The 23,960-nt window shown below is 36.8% G+C and overlaps 1 protein-coding gene across 2 annotated transcripts; it reads right to left on the bottom strand.

The window, feature by feature from the left end:
* Window positions 1-1,222: 1,222 nt before the first annotated feature.
* On the bottom strand, window positions 1,223-23,214 carry mlxipl (MLX interacting protein like). Of its 2 annotated transcripts, none has more exons than XM_083531813.1 (17): window positions 22,150-23,214; window positions 18,026-18,132; window positions 16,476-16,558; window positions 16,224-16,313; window positions 15,403-15,435; window positions 10,392-10,566; window positions 9,309-9,389; window positions 7,088-7,200; window positions 6,326-6,977; window positions 6,157-6,230; window positions 5,811-6,018; window positions 5,623-5,720; window positions 5,424-5,543; window positions 4,195-4,322; window positions 3,783-3,906; window positions 3,546-3,675; window positions 1,223-2,233 (listed from the first exon to the last, which is right to left on the bottom strand). In XM_083531813.1, exons 1-17 carry the CDS (start codon window positions 22,743-22,745, stop codon window positions 2,109-2,111), a joined length of 2,937 nt encoding a protein of 978 aa, XP_083387939.1. In that variant the 5' UTR covers window positions 22,746-23,214; the 3' UTR covers window positions 1,223-2,108. The 2 variants fall into 2 exon arrangements, with proteins under 2 accessions (XP_083387939.1, XP_083387938.1); XM_083531812.1 differs by having other exon boundaries at window positions 5,811-6,015; window positions 22,150-22,920.
* Window positions 23,215-23,960: the final 746 nt, after the last annotated feature.

Here is a 23,960-nt window from a genome sequence, read left to right as displayed (position 1 = left end):
ATAAGTGCCATAAATGAACAGCACAGGCTCTTCATCCAAATCTATGTTGCTTGAAGCTGTTGCTTTAACTTATCAGATTTGGTCACTGCAAGGTCACCTATCGGGCATCCAGCCACGTCGGCATTTTCACGTCCTTTGATTTGCGCAATAGTCAGAGCTTTCTAAATGCATCTGTAGCAAATTGTACAAATATATTCATGTGGATGTAACAGCTGTTTTTACCGTTGAACAATGCTGACAGGAGAAGAGATTGATTTCATTGCAGATACACTCACAAGGACATTTACAAAACTGACTTTTCAAGAAAAGCTGAATGGTAAGGAAAGGTTAGAAAAAAACTGTTCAAAAAAGTTAACTTTTTTATTAACTATTTATACTTTTAGGTATTCTGTCTGTAGAATTTGCACATACAACACATACAATGAGCCTTAATAAAATATCCAGGAAAATCTTGGAGTCATTTTATTTCATATCTGAGGCTGCAGTGAAAGGAGACTGGTTGTGTTCTTTAGGTTTCTTGCTTAATAATGGCATTCATTCTCACTTTATGAGATACCTGTCTGCGATGCACTGCTTTCTTATACTGCGTTTCTGTATAAAATTGATGGTTTCTATAGCCGTGGCATCATAATGATGGTATTAAGAGGTGAGTTGAGTAAGACACCACTGAAGGCATGGGTATTAAATACACAATCCGCCACTGTGTATATAAAGATTTCTTTACTGTATTGTTACTATACCTTTAAATGGCTTTACATTTACAATTACACATAAAAAGCATTTCTTTTTTTTATTGTCAGTTGTTTGAGACAGATTTTTACAATTAAATGACTTTTTTGTTGAATGTTTTTTGTCACTATTTTTGGTATTGTTTAATCAGTTTCCACTTGTGTAATCTGTCATTTCAGCAGTTTCTTATTGTGTTAAGTTTATGACCATTTTAGAAACTTCTTGTTGTGAAACTGAATATAATGTTTCTCCATTTGTGGACTAAAATGCTGTATGAGTGCTGTAATCAAAAATTTAGACCAAGTAAATTTTTGACTCTTTCAACTGTATGAATGTATGTTTGGCAATAAAAGATTAAATCCAACAATGTAGTTATAACATTTCCCCATGGTTCACTTCAATGTGATTCATTACAATATAACAAGCAACTCCTAAACAAAAATTATTGTAAATTGTGGTGTTCCAGCTTTTAAATCAAGGTAAACAAAAAGAATTATAATTCCACAAAGGCAAAACGGTGCTTTATTTTAAAGAGTAACAATTTGCACCACAATAATATCCTGAGACTGTAAAAGCTTGGTTAAATACAATTGTAACAAACATTACAAGGCACAAAACTTTAGTCCTTCTTGCAAGATCGAACATGAATACAAATATTCTTACTCATCCCAAGTGTTCGACAGGATAACCTGCAGAGAAAATTAAGAAAATAAAGGCAGAAACCAGCAAAAAAAAAAAAAAAAAAGACAAACCTATAATTGATGATGCTGTAGTTTAATTGAAAAACATAACTTCTTTTGTATTGCTACATACTCAGACCAAGTATTCTGAAATTGTCATTATGCTTTCCTTCCAAAAAATAACTGCTGAGAAAATTCATTCAATTCATTTAAAATGTAGCCGATTAATCAAGACATGTTTGGTGTTCAAATGCTGAAGGCCAACAGTGGCTTACAATTTGTACACATAGAATTTTACAAAACACAAGCGTGTATTTAAAATCGATGCTTCGGTGTTAATGGTAGGTGGGACATGTCAATCAAAGATTTAAAGATTAGATGTTTTGATGGTCATGCTCTAAAAGTGCTGATCATTTACTTACTTACTAGTTTTGGGTTTATTTTGCACCATTATGTGTAAACCTAAGTTCTCCTCCTTATCTGCAGGATCATATGCATTCCATCACTGCTACATGAATGGTAGATTGGACACATGAAAGAATGAGCGAATGTTCCTCATAAAGTTGCCAGTGAGTGTATGTGTATATGTAAATGCATATAGAAACAAGATACATATTTCTTTCTGTATCTATCAAATATCACCAGAGAGAGAGAGAGAGAGAGAGAGAGAGAGAGAGAGAGAGAGAAAGAACAACACTGTCATTGGTTGCAGCTATGGGACAAGTGTCTCTGAGTGACTGCCTGAGTGGCCTGCTCAGGAACCTGACTTGGGTCTGTCAAGATGGATGTGGTGGTGCTGAGCAAGCGGAGTGAACTCAGAACAGCTGAGAGAAAAGAAAGAAAGGAAAAAAGCAGACAATTACCAGCAGTTCTCAACTGTTTTGTGCACTATTATTGTAGTACACACTTTCTTCCACCTTTCACCAGTTGATATTTTCCGTGGTTTGGAAAAAGCGATGTGCATTTAAACTTGAGTGGTAATTTTTTTAAATGACATATTCTAATTACAGTACACTTTTCTCATCTATTTAAATATTTAAATCTGTTTGTTCTTGTTTTTCTGTCTTTCTATCTGTTCTGTAAAGCGTTTTCTACACTGGTGGACAGTAACAAAGTAAATGTAATTAGTTACTGTACTTAAGTATCTTTTTCGCATATCTGTACTAACAAGTATTTTCATTTAGGGAGACTTTTACTTTAACTTCACTACATTTCAAAGTAAAATATCTTGAAACCAGTCGTTCCTTTTAATTTAATTTAATTTAATTTAATTTAATTTAATTTAATTTAATTTAATTCAATCTCGCAGCAAGGCACCGATCACGGTCGAGCACACACCTTTTTAAACTTGTTTTGATTGGCGCTTGGTGGTATCTACTTATCACCAACATACAGTTTAACATCAGTTTAACAGCAAACAGAACATTTCTAAGAGGAATAAATGATGGAAGAAACTCCTGACTCAAACTCGCCCCAACACCGTGACCTTATTTGTAAGATTTTTTTTAAGTTGTTGAAAAGAAGGATTTGGGCTCATGATAATTGAAATAGATATCAATCAGTTTTTGATTCATTCATATCATTCTATTAATAGATCGGTGTGTTAAAAGTAACATGAGATTCTTTTCACATAAACTGAGTTGACAAAATTGATAGGAACATGACAGCCATAATAATTCATATACATTAGAAGGAAAATACTTTTGTAGATTTACTCAAGTGAAAGTTTACTTTTACTGGAGTAATATTTTACCTACCGTATCTCTACTTTTACTCAAGTACATAGTTTCTGTTTTTCATCCACCACAGGTTTTATATAAATTAAAAATGTTAAAAATGGAGGATAACCCAAAAGTAGACCGACTAAGCAAAGTTTGGACACTGAAAGCACAAATCACACAAAAGGACTAGTGATGATACTGTATATTCAATAATTTTTTGTTTAAATAAAAGGGATATAACATGTCTGTTTAAGTTTGATACACATCATTTGTGTTTTGAATTGATTCAGTGCTTTGCTGATCCCTAGTAGTTTCCTTGTCAAGCTATCGACATGTTCGATTTTATCTCTCTCATGTACCATACACTGAACTTAAACTCTTATCATTCTATTGAAACAGAGGGAAAGAAGCTTACCGGGTCTGAGGGCAGGTAGGGAGCAGTGTTGATCGAGCCAGCTGAGCGTGGTGCGACACATCTCCTCCAAACTGGTTGTGGACACCATGACGTTATAGGACTCAAACAGAGGCTCCATAATCACACTGAACTTTTGCGCAATGGTTCAGGAAAGTGAGACACTTATTTAAAAACCCAGGCCCAAGAGCTTATTTACGTCATACATATATTCAAAAATTGGTGCGAAATAAAGGATACAATCCAGAATTTCCAATTCTGCAAGGTCTGGGTCCGGACATATTCTCGAAATCTTTCTCTCATGTGATCGAAGCGCTGGCGGGTGATGGGCACACCGGTGGCAGGGAGCTGCTGCTGACACATACTGTGTGGCAAAAAACACAAATTAAGGACTATTGAAGCCAGGTTTGGATTATCATAAGTGATGTACACATTTAGTGTGTGAATATTCTATAAATATTCTGCACAATGATCAAGCAATTAATAAAATAGTCTTATCAGAAATATTTTTTGAATAAATTTAAACATGCACCACTGTGGTATAAATCACTTTAATAAATAACGTTGTAATTACTGCTGTTAAAAACAGCTTTAGAAATATAAATAAGATTAGCGTTAGGTAGAGAGCATAGAATGCAAAAGGGTTTCATACTTGATGGCTGAGTTGAGCGCTAGAATCTCATCTCTGAGCCTCTGTGACTCTTCATGGAGCTGTGCTCTCTCCTGCTGCATCTTACTGATGTACTCTGCTGTTTTCTGTAACGTAGTGGCTTTACTGATCTAAGAAAGAAAGTGTAAGAGAGAAACAATGACAAGACACCTGTCACAAACCTACTAAGTGGGAGACAATAAAAGCTTACATTCAGCAGTTGCTTTCAGCCAATGTGCATTTTTTTGCGTTTTTAAAAAGTCGCAAAACTTTACATGAGCAGATATGCCATGGTACAGAGGTGTCAGCATGGTTTTGTCATATTGACACCTTCAGATATATCAATAAAAAATATAAAACCAATTAAAGCGTTAAGCAGCATTTTTTTAACCCTAGCATTTAGATTCATTGAGCTGAACATTCGCAGAAGCACTACAACTGCTGCCTTGGCAACTGTAGCAAAGCAAAGCAAACTTAATGACAGCCCCTTCGTGAACATGTCAAACTATCCAGCTTTGCAAATGAGACCCCGCTTAGCCCCAACCATATTTCACAGCCTAGTTTTGGATACTATTAAGCTGTAGCTTGATCAACAGACTGTAGAACTATATTTCGTGTATGTAGGATTGCACTAGTGTTTGTTTCCTTTTTTTTTTTTCTTTGGGAGGTTAATAGGTGAGGAGGAAGGGGGGGGGGGGGGTTGAAAAAGAAAACAACAAATGTTGGTGTACCTGTTCATTGTTGCATATTTAAGTGACTTTCTGTTTTTGTTATTGTTGTGGTATAATGCCCTTAGGACTATTTCACTGTGTTATCCATTTGACATTGTTACAATTTTATTATATGTAATTGTAGTTTCCCCTGCCATTGTCGTGTATGTTTTCATGTTTAATAAAAAAAACGGAGACACGGCTTCACTTCCTGTTTGGCAGCATCACTGTCACATTCATTATAGGCCAATTGTTTGTAGTATTCAAAAGACTTCTGATAAACCTGGCATCCTCTGAGATAACACTGTTGCCGATTGGACAAAATTTGTTAGAAATATAGTGAACGAAGTGTAAAATAACAATAAGGCAATAACAATAAGGTGCCTATGCATCTGGAGTGCTTGGCCCCTAATTAAATAATTTTTGTGAAAACAACACATAAACCAAAATGAAAATACAGGAATGACACTAAAAATACAGAATATCTGACTTGTTTTTTCTATTGTTTTATCTAATGAATACCTTAATGCTCGGCTGAGAGCTAAGTGTTGTCACCAAACTGTGTAAAGTATCGAAGCCCAATTTGATGTTAAACCTCCTTTTCTGCTCAGCAGATATGTGTGTGATCCGCCTTGAGTCCGTCTGTAATAGAAAATACTATGTAGAACAATTACATCAAACAGAGTACATAACAAAAAAATATAAGAATGTGTGAGCTTACCCTAATAGGCTCTGTCTTGGTTATTCCAGATACATTTTCAGACTGTTTTTCTGGAGGGTTCGTTGGGGATGTTGAGTCAAAAGTTCCTGAAAAACTCACTGTAATTTTGCATTGGAGATCACAAATAATTAAACAGACGGAAAAAAGAAGATAGACAGCTCTAAATAATCAGAGTGATATTAGTGTACCTGTTAGACTTGTTCTCTCCGGTACATGGATTTGGACAGGTGAGAGTTTCTCAGTTTTGGGGACGAGGAGAGATGAGATGCTGGAGCTGTGAGAGACATTGGAATGTACCATCATAGGCATTTGGCACTGCACTTCAGCAGGGGGCCAAGGGGGGTGCTGGGATGCCTGTGAACCTCTTTGGTGCCCTGGCATGCTACTGGTAGACTGCTGGTCACAAAAGAAAGCATTTTATTAAGTAAATCAAATTAACAATTTGTTAGATATTATTAACTTATTATCATCCAACCATCTAATTAAGATTAAAACCTTTATAAAATCAGTTTTTGAGTTATTAGGGCCACATACTGCTAAGACGGGTGAAGTCGGTCTATGACATTTTAGCCCAACGAAGGGAGGATTAAATCCCACTGTTGGTTTTCCTGAATGGAATCAGAAAAATATAAAAATCAGTAAGCCTTTGGGAATACACAATGAAAAAATAATACATCGGTGAGTGTATATGTCAATGGCATACGTTCTTGTGAGCTGGAGGACAGGAGCTTGGCCAGACAGCTAGTCTGTGTGGGAGGAGCCACAGAAACAGGCACAGATGTCGCCACGGGAAACCCTCTACCTCCTCCCATTTTTTGCTTGTGCTTCCCTCTCCCTGAGCCCACGGCTACCTGCTGTGGCACAGAGAAGCAGTGGGCTTGGCTTTGCAAAGGAGGGGCCACAGATGTCTCCTGGTAGTCCGCCATATCCAGCATAGTGTAGCTTTGGCCTTCTTGGGGATCTTGTGCTAGGTCATTCATCGATCCCGTATGTGTGATGACAGTGGGGGTGCTTACAACGCTGCTCCCTGATTGGATACCTGAAGCGTGTCTGTATTTTAGGCAGGTGTTTGAGTAGATGTAAGGGTTCTCCTGAGACAAAGAGGCAGAAGATATGTTTGAAGGTCCAATGGCAATGCTAGGAACACTGTAGGACTGTCCATATGAGTCCATGCCAGGGAGGATGGCTGGTGAGTGATGAAACTCGCTAAACTCTAAATAACCCTTGAACTTGGGGTTGGAGGCCATTCTTATGGTATCAAAAGGCATCTCACAGGGCAAAGGCCGGTGTGGATAACCAGGGCAGGGTAAACTCACTGTTGAGGAGGACTGAGGCAAGCTTTCTGTGATATTGGGCTGGGGATGACAAAATTACCAGTTACATTGTTGTATATATTTTATATTCCAGACTACTATGTAAAAGAAATTTAATTGTAATTTCTAAGTGTTTGTTTTTTACTGCTCACCTGTGTAATTTGGGATCCTGTGTGGAAAGGTGCGTTGGATAAACTCTCAATTAAGTCAGAATCAGCATATCCGCTCTGTACCAGAGGATAGCCACGGTAACTTGCAAAGATGTCTGCAACAATAACATCAATTATTTATCTATGTGCACATACGATTTAATAGTCAGCATAATGAAGAACTGTCTCTGTTTATACCATTAATGCTGCAATATCTTGGGTTTGAGCTTGGATTAAGGTACGTTCCTAATATCTATATAAAATCACTTTTGTAATAACTTTTGGTTTTAGACTGAGGAAAGCCAATAGCAGTTCCACATACAATTTTTGTCGCTATGAAATAATAGTAAGCAATCACATGCCAAACTTGTATAAATATGGATTTAACTCAAAGAGAAAATGTCAACAGTCAAAGCTAACCCACAGTAACCCACTGCCTCTCTTTTTCCCTTCCTGTGGTGGCACCCTTTTGATGGCCATTCTTGGTTTACCACATCCACTTCAACTTCCACATTTCATTCCAGATGACCCCTAACCTGAACTTAGCAATCACTCTGAACCAATATATGTATTGCAAGCTATAGGAAAACAACAAAAACAAAGAAATGTAAGTCCAATATATAAATTCAGGTGAACACTATTGTAAATACAATTAAATGATTAAACATTTAAAGCTTTTTTAGACATACAGCTTTCAATTTGGACACTTTTCTAAAAGATTTTTGATGAGTAAGTGTCCATACAATACAATGTGAACTTGTGCACTTCCCTAAAAGTCTTGTAGAGAGATTTTTTTTTCTCAATATACAGTGTTGAAAACATGAACGTTCCTTAGGGAATGCTTACAGTGGAGATTAGAGTTTAGATTTATCTACCATGAATGAAAATAAAAATTAGAAGAAAAAACTAATAAGCATATCCTATAGATGCCTGACTGGATTAAGCTCTGGGGAATTTGGGGGCCAAGTCAACACCTTGAATTATTTGTTTATTTCCTCAAACCATTCCTGAGCGATCATTGCAGTGTAGCAGGGTGCAGTATTCTGCCACTGCTATTGAGGAATCCTCTTAGCAGAGGGTTGGGGGTATGCTTTGCCAGCAATAAGCACCTTTTATAGCTAATTGTGCGACAGTAGCCTTTTTGTGGTACAGGTCAGTTTTCACTCCTCACATGCAAACCAGTGAGTCTTGGGTGCCCATGATCATGTTGCTGGTTTAGTGGGTGTACTTCCTTGGCCACTTTGGTAGGCCTTAACTTCTTTATACAAAGAACACCCCACAAAAATCATGCTGTTTTGGAGATTTCCGGCCGAGTCATCAAGCCTTCACAATTTGGCTGTTGTCTAAATTGCTAAGATGTTTACACTTGCCTATTTATTCTGAATTCCAACAAATCAATATCAATGGACTTTACACTTACAATCTACTATATCCCAACTATGTATATTTGACACTGTAATATTTGTGTTATTTATTTTTCCCAGTCAGGGAATGTAAAATATACTGAATGATTATCAGTGAAAATCATACACATTAGCCAGAAGGTGTTCATGAATTTTCTAAGACAGTAGTTAGACCATAATTCATTATGACAAATGATATCACATGTTTGATTCTCCAAATCAACAAGTTAAAAAAAAAAGTTGATAATGATTTTTTTTCTCATAGTTATTGTGTTAGTTGCATATGTAGGATCAAAGAGTTATTCTTTCATAAACTGTTCTGACTGTTTCACTTTACTGGGGGAAATATTCTAAATGTGTGAAAAGACAGTCTAAGAATTGAATCTAAAAAAAAAAAACCTGCAAAATATATGCAAGAATAAAATATAGAAACTGAGATGTCCATGGTTTTGTATTTTATACTATCATAAAAATAATTAGTTTAAATTTAACAACCTATTCTTGAAAAAGATCTTACATACTAAAATGAATAACAAGAAATTGTGCAAATTGGATAAACTTTTCTAATAATCTAATTAAACAGGACTGTGCCAACTTTCGGCCCAAATGCTTAGCGTTTTACTAAAACCCTGTATATACATGAAAAAAAACACAGCTAAAGCTCATTAATGTCTTCTCACAGTAAATGACTGCATTAAGAATTTCTTCATTTTGTGTTTTGTGCCATTATTTTAGCCAAATTGACCTATTTTGTTGGTACTGTAAATTATACAATTCTACATGTATAAATATTATATTTTACTAATGCATGAATATGTTACCAGGAATGTCCATGAGATCGTCTAAGTTGGGCTGAAGCGGAGATAAACCAGGCTGGATCATATCAGCATTGCTGGTGTAGGCTGACAAAGTAAGAGCATGTATTACAACAGGAACATCTTCATGCGTGTTTTAGTGGGTGTGTGGGTGTAAGTGAGTGTGCATTTAAGCATTCATTCATTATTACTTCCCTGTTTTGGCAGAGCTGCATCCTGCTGAATTGATTTTACAGCCTCACATGTCTATTTGTTAGAAAAGGGTGTGACATACTGTATGTGAGAGGAATGCATGTCATACGTTTTTGAATCTTAAGTCAGCAATTTTGGTTGAAATTTGCTGAAATTAGTGCTTAATTAATGCTTTGCTGAAAGTAGTAGCGCACCTGAATGTTTGCGAAATAGACGAATTTGTTTGTGGAATGAGCACAGATGCTCACTTTTTCTGCCTGATTAGATGTTACTGATTGGTGACTCATATATGTTTTTTTACAGAGTTTTGGGCAACACAGACTGTAAATGGATTATTATATCAAATAAAGCATATGAGCATTGAACAGAATGATTGTGGGATGTGTAAATCTGTAGCATATGAACGTTAACTTAAGTTGATTTTAATTGCTTTAGGATGATCAGTGTGGTGTTGCTACATTGAGACTGGAAGCTGAATGGGATCTTAAAATATATTATATTTCAAATATATACATGATTTTTACAGGGGTTTTAAAATGTTATAACTCTACTTGAAAATATATTAAAAAATTATGTTATTTTATTAAAATGACAACATACTGTAGCTACTTTATTGTTAATAAACTTATTAAAAAAATTGAAAAAAAAATCATCAATCTTTCATCCTCAAATCCATGTGGTAAATCGTAAATTTACTCAAAACAGACCCAACCATGTAGGAATCACTTATATAATGCTGAATCCGTGTCTTTGCATCTGGCTTTTGCACATATTTCTGAATATGAATACACACTGAAGCACAAATCTGAGTGTTAAATGGTAGTATAGTATAGCAATTATCACACTGAACAATTTCACTCTCTGATTACTATTGCCATGTGGCCCTCTGTTACTCACTGTTGTGGCGTTCCTCACTCCAAGGGTTAGGCTTTTGCGTCATGGTGAAGAGAGTGTCCGAGATATCTGACAGAAAGCAGTCCAAGTCAAACAAATGCACCTCTTCCTGAGAGGGTATGGGCTCTGGGTACATCTGATCAGACCATTTTTCCAAGCCAGACCTGCAGATGGGTGTCTAAGGAGTGACAATTCATATGTAACTACATGTAACTATAAGTACACGCAACTATATTCATAGATGTCAAGATGAGCCCAGATGCTCAGCCATGCAATTAGCAATGTTTTACCTATTCATAAAACTTATATAGTATTAATCTGAGCATTTTAATAGTTAAATGTGTAAATGAAAGTCAGAAAGTAAAAAAATATATATTTTGTATTGATTAAATAAAACATGCAAAAATGGGCACTGCAGAAATATCCACATTCTATGTAATATGAAAAAACAGGTGGAGCCAAAAACATCACTAGAGCCTGTAAATACATTTTGAACATTATTGCATCATAAAATATAAGAGCCTATCAGGGTTTAAATATGCAAATGCCATCACCAGGGGAAGGAGGTGTGTGTGTATTTGTTGGGGGGATATTTCTAATTTGCATGTCCATAAAAAAAAAAAAAAACCATAACCTCTGGGTTTTTTGATGATAATAAATGTGAAGGTGCTTCTGTTCTGTTTTTTTTTTTTTTTTTTGCTAATGCAAAAGATTCACACAAAAACCACAGATTGTCTTTGTTCAAATTCCTACAAATAATTCATTGGCCTCAGGTTGCTCAGGCAGAACTGTGAAAACTGATCAAATTTCTGTACACTGGTCTTATGCCTTAGAATCTATTAAATTTGTCTTGCAACTTCGGTAAACATCTAGAGAAAGCCTAATGCTACTACTATTACCTTATTCAGCGAAGCAGCTTGTAATTAAAACATAATAAACTAGCTCTCTGTTGGCCATGTCACAGGTAACCATGATAGCAATTTCAGTGTTAAATTCGCAGTTTCATATTTTATGCAAAATAAATTGATAAATCACAATTGTAAAAACAATTCAAATAGGTGAATAGATGTTTGTGCTTCTCTCTTTAGATGTGCTCATAAATTATTATTTATTATAGACAATAATGAGCAGATTAAACATCATCAGACAACCATGGACATTGCAGACCTACAGCACACTAGCAGCTGAGCTCTACATCTGTACATCCTGACCACCAGAGGGAACCACAAATGCAGATCAGGGACAGAATGCTGGCTTACAGCAATACAGAATAGTATAGTTATGAAGTATTATTTTGCAGAAAAAGTTTGTACAGCAGAAACAGTAGCCTCTATGGTTAATGCTGATATCAAGACAACAACAATGCGTTTCAGAATCTCTAAACATTGATTCTTGCCCATTTGTAATATTGACTAAAACATGTCCTGATGATCAGATTTCTTGGATCATGAACATATTTAAGTCAGAATCAATCCAGCGCCTCTAAACACACACATATAATGAATAAAACACTAAATGATCGACAATATGCTACTCACATCTCAATGCGGACTCCTGCCTCCAGTTTCAGTCCCAATATTAGTTCCTACATTTCTGTTCTGCATCTCAGCCCCAGCATAAAAGCAAACAACTCCAAGTCCATCCTCATCTCTTGCACACACATACAAAGACGCATCACTTTTATAGGGGAGCCCAAATTCAGCCGGAAGCACTGGCGATTACGTCTCTCCTAACAATGAAACTGCCCCCATGCTGTTTTTGGTGGCCCGCAATACAAAAAATGAGGTAAATTATAGTAATGCTCTGGATATGTGTTTTCCACAAGGCGAAATTAGGTTTGTGAGGTGTGAGTACGCATGCATACTCGTGAGGCGTTAATGAGCACCAACACACACATGCACACACACACACACATAAACACACACACAATCCTACCAACCATCACCATTATGTTTTTCATTCCCCTCCATGTGCTGACTCTCAACGAAGGCAGATTGGCCCTTTTGTTCCTGACCCACTTCACACACTCACGTGCAGAGAGAGGTAATGAGTGAAGGCCTCATCTCCACTTCCTGCATGTGGCCACATTGACACACAGGAGTTTACTACACTGTAAGTTAATTTCCTTAAACTGAAGTGCACACTTAATGCTCTCAGTAGCTCAGTGCTTGTAAGCATTTTCCCGCTCAAGCAACATTTGCAAACTATGATCATGAATAAGTACAAATTTCACTACATATTTCATAGATTATCTAAAAGATCTGACTCATCAGCAAACTCCACATCATTACTAGTTACACTATGCTATGCTACACCTTAAGAAGAAATGACCCTGTATCTCAAAACCTCACAAAGTGCCCAAAGAGTCCGCCTAAGAATAAAAAAAGTTAAAATGTTAAAATTGTTTTATGTAGACAAAAATGACCACTTCCGCTTATACTAATTTAATACACTTGTTTCAGTTGCATTTTTTAATCTATGTATTGATAAATGAATCTCCCACGCTTCTGTATTATGGTGAGTTGGGTACATTTTTATTATAGATTTTATAATTATATTAATAATTATGTGGGGTATGTAGAAACATTGTCTTGTATGAAACTAGTCTGTGGTGCAAAAACGGTTGGGGACCGCTGCTCTAGGTAATGTACTAGCAACTAACTAGCCAGCTAGTTACATAGTTGGGGCTACCATAGGACTGCACATACAGCTATACATAAGGGCTTTCAGCCTTGCATTTTCAATTCATATGGTTTATCTGTATGATTGTTGTATTCTACCAGATTTAGGTAATGTGAGTATAAACTGTTCAAATTCACAAAACTTATTGCAGATCTGCTCATGACTAGCCTAAGCTACAGGAGCTAGCATAACACTCAGCTTCAGCAAAAAAGCAGTTTCCACAAATTATATCATTCTCAAAAGTTTTTTTGCGTATCACTAGCTTTATCTGTCTAACTTATTTTGTGAGAACCTAAACCGAGCCCTATTTAAGAAGAATCTTTTCAGAATCTACATGGATTAAAAATAAAAACTAATTGCCACACAGGATTTATAAATTCATATAAATTCAAACGCACACCATAATGCACTCAGCAGCTCATTGCTTATAAATATTTTACACTAAAGCAACGGTTGAGAACTATGACGGTCATATGCAGGCAAATGGACAATAAAAACAACACGTTCGCAATTTTTGCAAGTGGGTCACTTTTGATTAAACAGCACTGAAATTGAATCAGCGTATCACTAAGAAACAGACTGCCCCTTTTGTCACCATGAGCCATTGAGTGATTCGTTTTCTCATAAATTTGGGCCGCTATGACGCAAGTGGAGTGCCGTGTTTACGTTTTTTCCACGTTTGCCCTCTTATTTCGCTCTCTACAGATCACACAATCTGACTTTGACCAGCTGAGCAAGTCTGAGCTATTAATAGGTAACCGGAGAAGGGTGCAAAGGCAAACTACTAACCTACTAAAACATACATTAATGTAAGGCCTTTGATCAGTATAAAATGACTGACTACCAAATGTCCAAGTGTCCTACTGGTGCCATAAGATGGTACGTAGCACAATAACTAACTATAATGGATTGAGTTATCAGGAGTTCTGCTACTTCTTGTTGTACTAAGTAACAATTTTCACTCAACCTGACATGCTATTGATCAAAAAGTCTAGAAATCAATCAGCATTTGGTGTTGCTTAATGCCTTTTCTTCTTCTTCTTCTTCTCCTTCTTCTTCTTCTTTCGGCTTCTCCCATTATGGGTTGCCACAGCGGATCATCCGTCTCCATATCCACCTGTCCTCTACATCTGCCTCTTTCAAACCAACTACCTGCATGTCTCCCACACCACATCCATAAACCTCCTCCTTGGTGTTCCTCTTTCCCTCCTTCCTGGTGTCTGCATCCTCAGCATTCTCCTACCGATATACCCCATGTCCCTTCTTTGCACATGTCCAAACCATCTCAATCGTGCCTCCTTCACCTTGTCTTCAAAACGTCCTACATGTACTGTCCCTCTAATAAACTTGTTTCTAATCTTGTCCATTGTCGTCACTCTCAACAAAAACCTCAACATCTTCAGCTCTGCTACCTCCAGCTCCACCTCCTGTCTGTTACTTAATGCCACTGTCTCTAAACCATACAACATCGCATGGCTCACCACAGTCCTATAAACTTTCCCTTTCACTTTTGCAGATACCCTATGAACGTAAAAAATGTAAATGCACAAGAACCCACAAAATACATAATTATTAAAAAAATTTATTCAAGGTATATAAATATGCATGAGTATACAAATTGGATCATTACAAACACTGGAAATGTTGAATCCTTTAATTGAATCAGATCAATTCACTCACAAACGCTTTTCTGACTCTTTGCAATGGTATCGAAATGTTATTTTATGATCGTGATCATTCTGCATTGTCTACCTATAGCAGGATTCGTGGTTTTCTTCTTTTTAACAAATAAACAATATTTTAGCTTTACATTTTATTCAGTCTACTTCAAATTCCTTTATTCACTTTCAGTAAACACTTTCATCCGGTCAGGGTCGTAATTTGTGCAACATTTGTGCCTCATTTAGACAATTGAATTTAATTTATAACAATTATTATAATTATAAGCTATCTTAACAATCAGCCTGGGGGGCTACAACAAAGTTTCTAATTACATTATTAACAAACATTTTGCATATTCTACATGGTAATTACGTTAAATCAATCTGAGCTTCAATCTATCAATCTAAAGGCTATTCTAAGCAGGTTTATGAACATTGCTCTATACTGGGACTGGTAATTTAGTGGTTCAGGCATTCAACTTTGGATCAGAAGGTCATCAATTCAAATCCCAGTCACACTAAGCTCCAATGCCTGGGCCCCTGAGTAAGGCCCTTAACCACTCTGCAGCTCACTTGCATTAATGTGATAAGTGTAAGTCATTCTGGATAAGAGCATCTCATCTCATCTCATCTCAAATGCCATGAATGTAAATATTAGCTTAAGGTCTTACCGTCTGGAAAACAGGCACATGATCTTTGTGTTTCTGAAGCGAAAACAGAAAATATATTAATCAATTAATATGTATATTTATCACTTCTTTGACTTATGTGGATACACATATTACACTATGTGGATAAAAGAATTGGGACACCTGACTCAATATGTGGCCATATGTGTTTCTTCCCAAAAAAGTAACTACAAAGTTGGAGGCACACAGTTGTATAGGATCTTTGGATGCGGCAGCATTAATTTTTCCATTCACACAATTTTTCTATTTGTGCACAAAGTGAGCTCCATGAAAATATGATTTAAAAACAGTTTGTTTGGGTTTTTTTAAGCAATTGTTGTTAATTGTTTATGTGTCGTAACAGTACAGTATGTAAGGTGTCCTTGAGTGTCATGTAAAAGGCCGATAATTTAAATGTATTCTTATTATTATTATTATTATTATTATTATTATTATTATTATTATTTACATGGGTTGAAGTGGAAGATCTTGAGTGGTTTGTCTAAGAGCTATAAACTCAATCCTATTGAACACCTTTGAGATGATTTGGAATGTTGACTGCACCCCGGGACTCTTCAGTACCTGACTTTGCTAACTAAATGGTCATAAATCTTCACAGCTACGCTCCAAAATCTAGTGAGAAATCTTTACAGAAGATTGGAGGATACAACAACAAACAACAAATGCGGACTAAAAGTCGATTGAGATGTTTGAAAAGCACATGCGAATCTTCAGGTGTCTAGTGTATGTAACCATGCTATTAGCATCCTATGTATTTCCACAAATGCATATTTCACAAAGCATTTAATTTTTTCCTCTCTCACCCTCTTCTTGTAGTAGATCCTCCATTTATGGTACTCTTTTATCACCACTTCTATCCGTCTCTTCCAGTAGCTTCCCTCCAGCACAATTGCCTAGACATTAAAAAAACACATATAGAGGACAAACCAATGAACCGTACTTTATGATGTTTTCTTTCAAGATGCAGAAAACTCTTTTTTTTAATGTTTAAATGTGCAAAACACACGCACACGGAAAATCATTCTTGCTTATTTCATGTATTTAATGCAAATGACCTCAGGTTTGCGATGGGCGTCTGCCTCGGAGCCCTCCAATGGAGTGACAAACCCACACACTGGATTCTTTCTTTTCTCCACATCTAAAATGTTAATAAAGCAAAATGTAAAAAAAAAAAAAAAAAAAAAAAAAATACTTTTTTATTTGTAATTGCATGCAGAATTATTTACTATATAGAAATTTTTTTTTACATCTGACCATAACATTGCTTTTTGAAAATCCCTGTCCACATTTAGTCTCTATTTGCTGTTATAATAATCTTTCTCCCCTTCCAGGAATGTGTTCCACTAGATTTTGGAGTGTACTTTTAAAGTTTTGTGCTTATTTAGGACAATAATAAGGTTAGAAATTGATGTAGGACGGGGAGGCCTGAGGTGCAATCAGCATTCCAATATTCCAATTCCAAAAGTGCTTTATGGGGTTGAAATCAGATCTCTATAGCAGGACACATTTAAGATCTTGAACTCATGTAAATCATATCTTCCTTGAGCTTGCTTTGTATACAGAGGGGCACTGTCATGCTGGAACAGGTTTTGGTTTTTCTAGTTCAAGTGAAGAGAGAATGTAATACTTTGTGATAACAATTTGGTAACAGAAGCACATTTGACTGGATAAAATTCAAATCTTGCGTTGCATCATTGACAGTTGTAACAGTGCTGTTAAATTTAGCAATTCTGACTGGTCGGAAGGTGTTGTTTATTTTTTTAAATAGAAGCTCTCATAATAGTGTCGTCTGCAAAGCAAATCACAGGTTTACATTAAAGTTCTTACACACTTCGAACGCTTAACATAAACCATGTTAAAAAAAATGTGTGGAGAAATGTATGTAACATTTATGTATGGAGTCTTCAGTGTTTATTGCATCTGTTATATTTAAGTTAAAAGTTAAGTTCTTTGACAGAAAGAATAGATTCTGGTGAAAGAATGACTCTATCTATCTATCTATCTATCTATCTATCTATCTATCTATCTATCTATCTATCTATCTATCTATCTATCTATCTATCTATCTATCTATCTATCTATCTATCTATCTATCTCTCTATCTATCTATCTATACATCTATACATCTATACATCTGACAGTAGACAGACTTCACTTTCTCAAATGATTACTGGGAAAATAACAAAGCCTCAATATTCTCAGAGCAGAACAAAGTGGAAAAAATAAATTATGTTACAAAACAACTGACAAAACGGAAACTCCGAGTTCACCCTCTGGGGTTTATGGCTGGGATTACATAAAACAGATTCACATTAATAGTAAGCATTACACATTAAAACAATTTTAAAAAGCTAGTTATGTTTATTAATAATTTGTTAAAAATGATTGACAAGTGTCAGAATATGCTGTTACGTCACTTCTACTTGATTAATTTCTGAAAACAGCATGCCCTGTCATGTTAAATTATTTACATAATACCACAATTTTAAAATATATGGTCATTAAGTGATCCGATTATTTATCCACTAGTTTGTTTTCAACAACAACTAACATTTGAGCTCACAAATCTGGTATTTTTGGTGATTCTCAGATTTAAAAAGCTTACATTGAATGAACCAGGCTCTCCAGATGCCATTATTCAGACGGATTTTGTCCCTCCATAGCAGCTTCAGCCCTTTAAAGGATTTCCACTTAGGAGACACGATCTTCCCGCTGCAGAGAGAAAGACAAAGAGAGAGAATAAAGAGAAAGAAAGTGAGACAAAGAGACAAAAAGCTCTGTGAACTTTAGTTTAGTTTATTTTAATCAATATTATTAGTTCCCAAAATGTAAAAACCCAAAACTACTGTGCCAAGCTATGTTAAATTGATATTGGGATGCCTGACGTTTCCAGTTACATGTGCTTTTTTCCCAAACTGTGAACACAAAGTTGTAGGCACATTGTGAATTGTGAATGCGGATGCATAGAAATTTCCCTTCCCTTGAACTAGGAGATCCAAACCTTTTCCTGCATGACAGGCACAAGGCAAGTTCCATTAAGCTATGGTTTACATGGGTTTGAGTGAAAGATCTTGAGTAGCCTGCTAAAAAGATGTGACGTCAACCCTACTGAACACCTTTGGGATGAATTGGAAGGCTGACTGTACCCCAGGCCTCCTTATCCTAAATCAGTACCTGACTTTACTATAGCCTTTGTATTTAAACAAGCAGAATATCCACAAACACACTCCAACATCTTGTGGAACATCTTTCCAGGTTATTATAACAGTAAATGGGGACTAAATGTGGAATAGGACATTTAAAGAAACACATATTATGGTCATGTGTCCACAAACTTTTGTCCATATAATGTACATCTTTTATCTGCACTATCTTAGTCACACACCTGCAACTAATCACCATCTCAGTGGCTCATTTGGCCACATTTGCTGCACTTTACACCATCTCCTCATTCTTCCAGAACATTTAACACACTAAAGACACAGAGGATGTTGCGACTTCAAGAAACTCAAAATGCAGATATTCCTGTTGCTAGGACTTCATAAAGCATGATAGCAGAGGAGCATCTGGTGACATTATGACCACACTAAATCTAAATGTCAGAAAGCTGTTAAGTTTGAAACATTAGGGATAAATAATTTAAAGGCTAGAAAATTGAAGCTTAAAAAAACACAGTGCCTGAGTGATCCAGTGTAGCAGGAGTGCATCCGGAAAGTATTCGCAGCGCTTCACTTTTTCCACATTGTGTTATATTACAGCCTTATTCTAAAATGGATTAAATTCATTATTTTTCTCAAAATTTCTCTAAACAATACCCCAAATTATTATAATTTTTTTTTTTTGCAAATTTATTAAAAACAAAAAAATAAATAAAAGAAATCACGTACATAAGTAATCACAGCACCTTTCGCACCAATTACAGCCTCAAGTCTTTTTTAATATGATGTTATAAGCTTGGCGCAACTATTTTTGGGCAGTTTCTCCCAGTCTTCTTTGCAAAAACTGTCATGCTCCATCAGGTTGTATGGGGAGTGTCGGTGCACAACCATTTTCAGATCTCTCCAGAGATGTTCAATCAAGTTCAAGTCTGGGTGTTTTGGCTGGGCCACTCAAGGACATTCACAGAGTCGTCCCGTAGCCACTACTTTGTTATCTTGAGTGTGTGCTTAGGGTTGTTGTCCTGTTGGAAGATGAACCGTTACCCCAGTCTGAGGTCCAGAGCGCTCTGGAGCAGTTTTTCATCAAGGATGTCTCTGTACATTCATCTGCATTCATCTTTCTCTTGATCCTGACTAGTTTCCCAGTTCCTACTGCTGAAAAACATCCCCACAGCATGATGCTGCCACCACCATGCTTCACTGTACCATACAGGCCTGATTGGTGGAATGCTGCAGAAGTGGTTGTTTTTCTGGAATATTCTCTTCTCTCTACAGAGAAATGCTGGAGCTCTATCGGGTTCTTGGTCACCTTCTTGACTAAGGCCCTTCTCCCTCAATTGCTTAATTTAGCTTGGCGGCTCGCTCTAGGAAGAGTCTGGGTGGTTCCAAACTTATTTTATTTACGGATCATGGAAGCCACTGCACTCATTGGGAAATGTATCTGTACCCTTGCCCAGATCTGTGCCCTGATACAATCCTGTCTCGGAGTTCTACAGACAATTCCTTGGACTTCATGGCTTGGTTTATGATCTGACATGTACTGTTAACCGTGGGACCTCATATAGACAAGTGTGTGCCTTTCCAAATCATGTCCAATCAACTGAATTCACCACAGGTAGACTTCAATCAAGTTGTAAAAACATCTCAAGAATGATCAGTGGAAACAGGATGCACCAGAGCTCAATTTTGATGTTAATATTGGGGTAATTTCTGTCCCAGTATCTTTTTGATTATGAAAGTATCATAGGTATTGCTAGTACTTTTAATATCTGATTTATATTCAAAGTCCATTTTATACTAGTTATGTTGCACAGCTTTTCTGGTTAAGTCGTTTATTTTGGTTAATTTTACTTAAAAGTCTTAGTGAAACCTTTGCTGCCACTTTTATTCATTCTTTGACATTTTTGCTCTTACATAGTGACCGCAAGGACAGGGACGTGAGACACTTAAAACAACACAGAGTGCAGGTTGAATGTCATGACAGACTTGAAAGACGGCCTCGAGAGAGGGATAGAGAGAAAAAGAATGCAAGAGAAAGAAAAAGAGCGAAAGAGAGGGGGGGGTTTAGAGAAAGGGAGAGGGACTTTTAAACTCGTTTACACTGTAAGCCCTGCCTGACTGCTTTGCTGCCAGCTACTGCCAAAGTCCATCTCCCTCTCTGTGTGTCTTCACTCTATCAGCCATGTCACAGCTGTTTTAAAAAAACACTGGCGCGCTTACTCCAAACTTAGCTGACTCCAAAGAAACCTTGTACTGACATTAACAGCCTGTCTGTAGGGTCAAAGAAGTAAACAAGATCAGAAAGTGCATGATGAAATAAAACTGTAATACAAGGTAAATTCTAGTATTTATCTGGCTAATATAGCTGTGTTTTATATATGACATAATTTCACGTATTTAAATGTGGGAAACTTTTAGTTCAAGAACTCATTGCACAGGTGAGTATTATTATATAAATACATTTATTTGCACTATAACATATCTACTGTACTGGCTGATGCTGCCATGTCATGTGTTTACCACATCAGCGTATTGTGTGGTGCCGAAGTGTCAGATAAAATTTTTTATTAACAAATTACAACAAATTATTTATAGTATATACTGTACATTACCTGATGAATAAAATATACTGCTGACCATTTGGAAGAAAATGTGACAGAAAGCTGTAATATGTTGTTATGTACAGTAATGCATTTTATGCCATTTATGGCATTCAGATTGCAGTAATTAAGACTAATTATTCAAGTACAAAATGTAATTAAAGTCTACCTGTTTATAAACAGGAATTCCAGTCTTATATTAACTCCATAGGTTAAAGGTTTGTGGACACCTCACCATCCCACTCATATGTGGGTCTTTCCAAAAAAAGATTTATTAGCATACAATTGTATAAGATGGCTAATACTTTGTATACTGTTGCATTCCACTTTCCCTTGCCTTAAACTAAGTCAAAGTTAAACCCAAAACCTGTTCCAGCATGGCAATGGTCCTGTACGCAAAGCAAAAATCAGGAAAACATGGTTTCACAAGGCTAGACTGAAAAAACGGGAATAGTGCCATCACCTCAACACAAATAAAAACATGTCATGAATAATTTGAAGAACTGTGTTGCAGAATTAAATGCAGTGTTTAAGGAACACCAAGTGCACCCCAGACTTCTTGTGCCTGATCTTACTATTGTTCCTGTGGCTGCGGAATCACAAATTCCCACAACCATGCTCCAACATAAAGCCTTCCAAGAAGAGTGGAGGTTCTTATAAAAGCAAAGGGGAACTAAATATGGACTGATGATGTGATCTGATGTTCATCGAGCACATACGACTCTGATGGTCAGTTGTCCACAAACCTTTGGTTATAAAATGTATATGCTGTATGACCATTAAACCAGTTATTACATTTCTTAAGAGGTAAGTCATCTTTAAGCAACCTACATTTCTATTATTAATTGGAAGTGTTGCATTGAAGATCTCATTGGTCTTTGACCTATATCCTAAAGATAAAGGTTTGTGTGTGTATGTTTTTTATTTTATTGATTTATTTTTTGCATAAGTTTGTGTTCACATGCTGTTACCTATAGGCCAGTGTCATGCACTCGAACAGGCGCGTGAGTGTTGGGTCGATGCTCAGTCTGCCGGAGCTGAACGGCCCGAAGCTGTAGGTCTGACAGCGGGGCTTGTTCACCGTGTCGAAGTCGTAGTAATAGCTTCTCCTCCTGCGCGCTACCGGATCCCTATGCGGCGAGGAAACCATGAAGTGTCCGCTGTGGATCACCTGCGAGCGCCGCGCTGTCTCCGAGCTCGTGGCCGAACTGACAGATTCCGCGTGAGTCAATGCGTCCTCCTGCTCCGAATCGGACTCCGAATCAACGATCTGGGTCTCGTTCTGCGGCTCTGGGAACTTCTTCAGCTTTGCCATCCTCGCTTCTCTGTGATCTCGCACACAATCCGGTGATTTCCTTCCCCGGACACTTAAAGAGGTGACGGGTCTGCGGACAGGGACACGCCTCGCGCGCGCACTAACGACAGATGTCGAGTCTCTGAGGCAAAGGTCACAAAAGTTGGCCTGATGATCATCAGGAAGCTTTCGGACATGAAAACACAACTGCCTTAAAAAAAAAAAAACAATGTAGGGGAGCCTTTCAATAACGACACGAGAAAAAAGTTGCATAATGTTGAGCGCAACCTCTGTCCTGGTCAATCACTGGACTTTATTGACTTGATCACTTTTAAAGGTGCAAAATCCATTTTACTGCACACTGTTTCTTCTATTTCTTTCTCTTCTTCATCGTCTTCTTCTGTTCTTTCTTCTTTTTCTTCTGTTCCTTCTTTTTCATCTTCTTCTTCATCTTCTTCTTCTTCTGTTCCTTCTTTTTCTTCTTCTTTTTTTCTTTTTATCTTCTTCTGTTCCTTCTTCTTCATCTTCTACTTCTTCTTCTGTTCCTTCTTCTTCTTCTTCTTCTTCTTCTTCTTCTTCTTCTTCTTCTTCTTCTTCTTCTTCTGTTCCTTCTTATTATTCATCTTCTCCTGTTCCTTCTTCTTCTGTTTCTTCTATTTATTCCTCTTCATTATCTTCTTCTGTTCCTTCTTCTTCTTCTTCTTCTTCTTCTTCTTCTGTTCCTTCTTCTTCTTCTTCTGTTCTTTCCTCATCTTCTTTTGTTCTTTCTTCTTCTTCTGGTTCTTCTGGTTCTTCTTCTTCTGTTCCCTCTTCTCCCTCTTCTCCTTCTTCTCCTCCTCCTTCTTCTTCTTCTTCTTCTTCTTCTTCTTCTTCTTCTTCTTCTTTTGTTCCTTCTTCTTCTTTCTCTTCTCTGTCTTCTTCTGTTCCTTCTTCTTCTTTCTCTTCTCTTCCTTCTTCTTCTTCTTGTACTTCTTCTTACTATTATTATTATTATTATTATTATTATTATTAAAATTATGAAAAAAAAAAAAAAAAAAACCAGTAGAACTTAGGGCTATGTTTAATAGTACAGGTCAGAAAAATTACACATGTACAATGAGAAGAGAACTCAAGGGACTGGGACTAAACAGCTGTGTAGCGCGAAGAAAACCACTTATTGATTATGTTGATTGGGGCTTCAATTTGATAGGGAGCATAAAGATTAGGCTCAGGAGCAAAATGAGATTTAACCTATTCCTGGGCAATGGAAATGGAAAATAAGAAGTGCACCCTTCATGCCTAGTGCCTACCGTATTAGCCTGTGGGGGCAGTGTTATGATTTGAGGTTGCTTTGGTTGGTCAGATCTAGGTTCAGCAACATTTTATGCCCAAATAATGAGGTCAGCTGACTATCAGAATATAGTTAATAACCAGGATTTTCCATCAAATGGTTTTTTCTTCCCTGATGGCACAGGCATATTCACTGGGCTTAGTGAGAGTCAAGTCAAA

Source organism: Silurus aristotelis (genome assembly GCF_946808225.1).
Source record: "Silurus aristotelis genome assembly, chromosome: 26".
In the NCBI taxonomy this organism is placed as follows: Eukaryota; Metazoa; Chordata; class Actinopteri; order Siluriformes; family Siluridae; genus Silurus; species Silurus aristotelis.
The sequence above is the reverse complement of the archived record's forward strand: the minus strand, read 5'-3'. Positions and strand labels throughout refer to the sequence as shown.